General features: G+C 34.6%; 1 protein-coding gene across 1 annotated transcript; it reads right to left on the reverse strand.

Moving 5' to 3' along the window:
• Positions 1–343: 343 nt before the first annotated feature.
• Positions 344–3,623, reverse strand: LOC115716767 (protein phosphatase 2C 57). The gene is made up of 11 exons (XM_030645665.2): positions 3,113–3,623; positions 2,906–3,034; positions 2,706–2,808; positions 2,492–2,602; positions 1,582–1,661; positions 1,438–1,491; positions 1,226–1,342; positions 1,082–1,136; positions 889–921; positions 750–796; positions 344–652 (listed from the first exon to the last, which is right to left on the reverse strand). The coding sequence occupies exons 1-11, from the start codon at positions 3,439–3,441 to the stop codon at positions 529–531; spliced, it is 1,182 nt and encodes a 393-aa protein (XP_030501525.2). The 5' UTR covers positions 3,442–3,623; the 3' UTR covers positions 344–528.
• Positions 3,624–4,235: the final 612 nt, after the last annotated feature.

Raw genomic sequence — 4,235 nt, forward strand, 5'->3', positions numbered from 1 at the left:
GAAGAAAATTTTGAACTTATGTTAAAACGGCCACAACAATACCATAAATACTAAACAGACACACTTATAAATTTGAAAAAACATTGGCTATGAAAGGACAGAAATAAACGACAATAATCCCAAAATACGACAATGTTTCAGAGAAGATATGCAACTTGCTTTTATGTCGCCTATAAATTTCCTTTTTAACTTACATATATTATTCTCCTTCATCTGATCCTTAATTACAAAGTCTCCATAGCTTCTTCTTCATCTAGCTTGCTAAGATAAGGTCACCATTTGAGACAAAAGTTAGAAGAAACGTTTCGAACTGGAAAAGAATGACATTAAAGAAAACTACAGATTACTATGCCAAGATTACTCTTAATTAACCTAAACCAAAAGAGTATTATAATACATAATTAAGATATGAGACATGTACAATTACGTTATACAGATCATACCAACTCTAAATGAACACTTCCCTACATTCATTTTGTTTACTATGTTGGTTGGTTCCTATACATTGTTGGGATTCCTTCCAAAAACTTATGAAGAAAGCAAAGTTGTCATCCAAAGTCCAAGCGATACGATTCCAAGGGTGGCTACAGCTTGGCCTAATTCCAAGAAAAAGTTTTGTTCTTGAAGCGGCAAATTTCGCCAATCTGTTTGCCTACAAGATATTACAAGAACAAGTTTATGGCTAAACACAAGGCCATCATGAGTTTGGAAAAAAGATGCAAATTTTGCTTGTACAAATAGACACGTACCCCAAATCAGCAATGACGATGCTGACATTATCTTGTGTGCGACGATCCTATAGCCATATATGTTCAGAAACTTAGATAATCAGATTGAAGTTGAACATAGTTAAAAAATGAAGAAAAAGTTGTAATCTTGTTATCATACCAGAGCTGCTTCGGCAAGCTTTTCACTAGCAAGCTGTAATCAGAACAAGTAGAAGGTTAAGTTCGGTCCTTTTGGTCAATTAATAACTAAAAACCCATGTTGATTTTACGCTCAGAATCTCAGTTTGCATATGTGAAATTCTTGTACTTGTATATTGGCTAGTTTTGATATCGGAAATTGAAGGGGTTTATACCTGAACATCTCCATGTTGTCTAAGTTGGTTCCTGACAAAATCAACTGCTTCTGAGCTGAAAAACATAGAAAATATGTTATGAGGAGACTGAATTAAGAGAAAAATAAGTAAAACATTAGAGATTTGAAACGAGGTCAAGTAGACCTGTTAATGTAATCCCACAAGCCATCAGATGCTAACAGTACAAACTCTGCATCTTTGCCCAGAGCCACTTGAAAAACATCTGGAGATGCTGTAACCAAGTCTCCATTGAATTTTACACTGACACAATAGAAGGTGTTAAGAGCAATACAAATTTCAAATGGGTAGGATTGAATAGTGTTTTGATTTACTAATCTATATCTTTTGCGACATACCGAGAAACAAATTTTTCAGTCCATCTCCCTTCTTGAACACCTTTCTTCAGCATCCTATTCAATTGTGTAAATGAATAAGATCATAAGTTGCGATGGGAATATGTTATGCACTAGAAATAGTAAGCAGAGATTAGTAGAACTAACTCGTTTTTCTTTGTTTTAAATCTCTGGTCTCCAAAAGCACGGGATACAGCAATATCTCCACAAATTCTTCCATTGACAATCTTTAGACATCAAACATAATTTACAGTTAGCTTTTTCTGTGGTACATAAGCACCAAAGACAGATCACAGTGATCTCAACAGGTTTCTTCAAGAACTACAAGAAAAAAGAGAGGCTTTGTTGCAATGTTCAATCAATGTTTAATAGAGAAAAGGAATAATAAATAATAAGACTGACAATACAATAAATAATTCAAGCATCAATGTCATTTTGAATATGATCAAACTCATCTCCAAAATCCTTGCTTAATGAAATTATCACAACAATATCTCTTACCAACAGCTTTTAACTTTGGTTTCTATAAGAGTGTCCCACAATTCGATGTATATATAATACACACTTGTGCACAATTCAGTTCTTGAAAGAACTATTAAAAGCTAGTTTAGTAATAAGAGCAGGAGTAGATACAAAACCCCAAATAATTTGAGAAACTTGGTATATTCCCTGAACAATAGTTTACTCTAAATAATTCAAATAAAATTCACCACCTTCTCACAAGACTAACTCTCAGAATTTATAGGCTAGACTGACAAATAATCCTAACTAGCCAACCAAAAACAGTCTTAATTATTAGACACAAACTTAAGAAACATTGAACACATCCACTAAGGACTTGACATTTCAGCCTCCATAATTCCAATGAGATATACTAGTGAGACTAATATTAAGGCATAACAATATACATCTATAACTCATTGGCAATTGGTTTTAAGTCCATGAATCTCAACAAGATATCAAACCTACACTAGAGATTACATCACTCATTACAACAGTTTCCATTAAAGACATAAAAAATAAAGTTGCAAAGAAAATTCAGAACAGAAAAACACACCCATCCACCTGCTTCTCTGATCCTTTTAATTTCTTGAAGAGAGACTTTGTTGCTTCCATATGGTCGATGTGGATCGCTTAATACCTCTACTTTACCAGACCGAGATAGAACCTGTAACGATCAAAGTCATCTAAAATCAAACACAACTCACCATATAAACACAATTCTTACACTTGATCTATTAGTATATGGACAGTTAGCATTGTATACATACCACACATGAATCACCAATGTGTGAAACGAACATCATATCATTTCCTACTAATATAACAGTAGCTGTTGAGCCAGATTCATCATCCTCTCCATTCAATTCAAGCCTTTACAAAAACACACCATCTAATCCTTCAATCCAATAACATGACCAAAATAGATACATACACAAACCAAATATGTTCAGTTCCATTAATTGCTTACCAATTCAACAACTTTTGATCAGCTTTTTGAAAAGCCTCTTGAAGAGCATCACTAATGGTGTTGAAATGCTTTTCAGTCAATAAAAGCCCACCCTGTAAAGCCGTACAACACTCTTTGTAAAGCTCATCCCTGAAACAAATCAACCATTATTAAAATCAATCACAGAAAGACCCAATTCCAATTCAAATTCAAACCTAATCACTTCACCTGAGAAATTTAACAGAGGCGGATCCACCGTGGCCATCAAAGACAGCAGCGAAAGAAAACCCATCAAGCCCATCTGAGCGTAAAACGACGTCGTCTTCCATCTCCTCTCGCGGGCCCTGCAAACTGGTCGAACCCCATCTTACGCCGGCGACGTCAGCCAACGGAGAAGACTGAGCATCGATGGCTATGGCGCCGGAGCAAGTTCTGGTTCTGGGTTTCAGAGTTGGGGGGACACTGGTTGTTGATCTGGTTGGGTTGGACTTGAAAGAGGGGCAGTCGAGGAATTTGGTGAGGAGGAACCTCTGTAATTGTTGGCTTAACAAAGCCATGGTTAATGGCTGGTGCGACTGAGTCGGAGACCCGAGTCGGAACGAGTTGGAGATTGGGTGAATCAGTGGGGGAGTGAGTGAGTGAGGAATGGGTTAGTTTGGATTTTCAAAGATGATAAGAGAGTGAAGCTCTGCCTCTAACTGATTTAACGGTTGGGATTATTGCAATAAAATTAAATTATTTCTTAAGCTGTCTCCTTAAAAAAATATATATAATTAAAAAATACAAATGGATAGACACGTGGCAGGGGACCATTGGTTTGATTTGGACACGTGGAATTGGAAGAAGCATAAGGTGACATGGCTTTCGTTTTCTTGTAAGTAAAATAAGAAAGGCCACTCACTTTTTGATAGTTTCTAACTGTATAGTACAATTTCTTATATTTGCTAGTACAAAAACTACTATCAATAGGGGCATATTTATAGTTGTTAAAAGTACTTACATTATTTTAAAATATTATATTTTTTATTTTCACTCTCATTTAAATAAGATTTGATATTTTTTTTTATAAAAATTACCTCTTAATAACTCCAAAAATTATCTATTATGATCCTACATATTATATTTTAAATAATAATTAAATAATAAGTTGGTGTGATAAAGTAATTATTAAAAAAAAATAATAATAAATATATGTCACATGGTAGTGACCAAATATAAACAATAGTAGTGATAAAGTAAGTTTGAAAATATTAATCACACTGTACATGTGGCAGAGACTACTCTACGAGTAACTCTCGTAAAAAAATATGAGTCGTATCGTGCAGTGGCATAAAAAAAATACAGGATTGAG

The sequence above is a fragment of the Cannabis sativa genome, chromosome 5, assembly GCF_029168945.1.
Source record: "Cannabis sativa cultivar Pink pepper isolate KNU-18-1 chromosome 5, ASM2916894v1, whole genome shotgun sequence".
NCBI classification, from domain to species: Eukaryota; Viridiplantae; Streptophyta; class Magnoliopsida; order Rosales; family Cannabaceae; genus Cannabis; species Cannabis sativa.

Bases quoted from the DNA above. Each gene is read 5' to 3' on its own strand.
- LOC115716767 (XM_030645665.2), bottom strand. From the start codon at position 3,441: ATGGCTTTGTTAAGCCAACAATTACAGAGGTTCCTCCTCACCAAATTC. The intron at 2,603-2,705 runs GTATGTATACAA...TGATCGTTACAG, and splicing joins ACATTGGTGATTCATGTGTG to GTTCTATCTCGGTCTGGTAA. The intron at 1,137-1,225 runs GTCTACTTGACC...TATGTTTTTCAG, and splicing joins TTGTGGGATTACATTAACAG to CTCAGAAGCAGTTGATTTTG.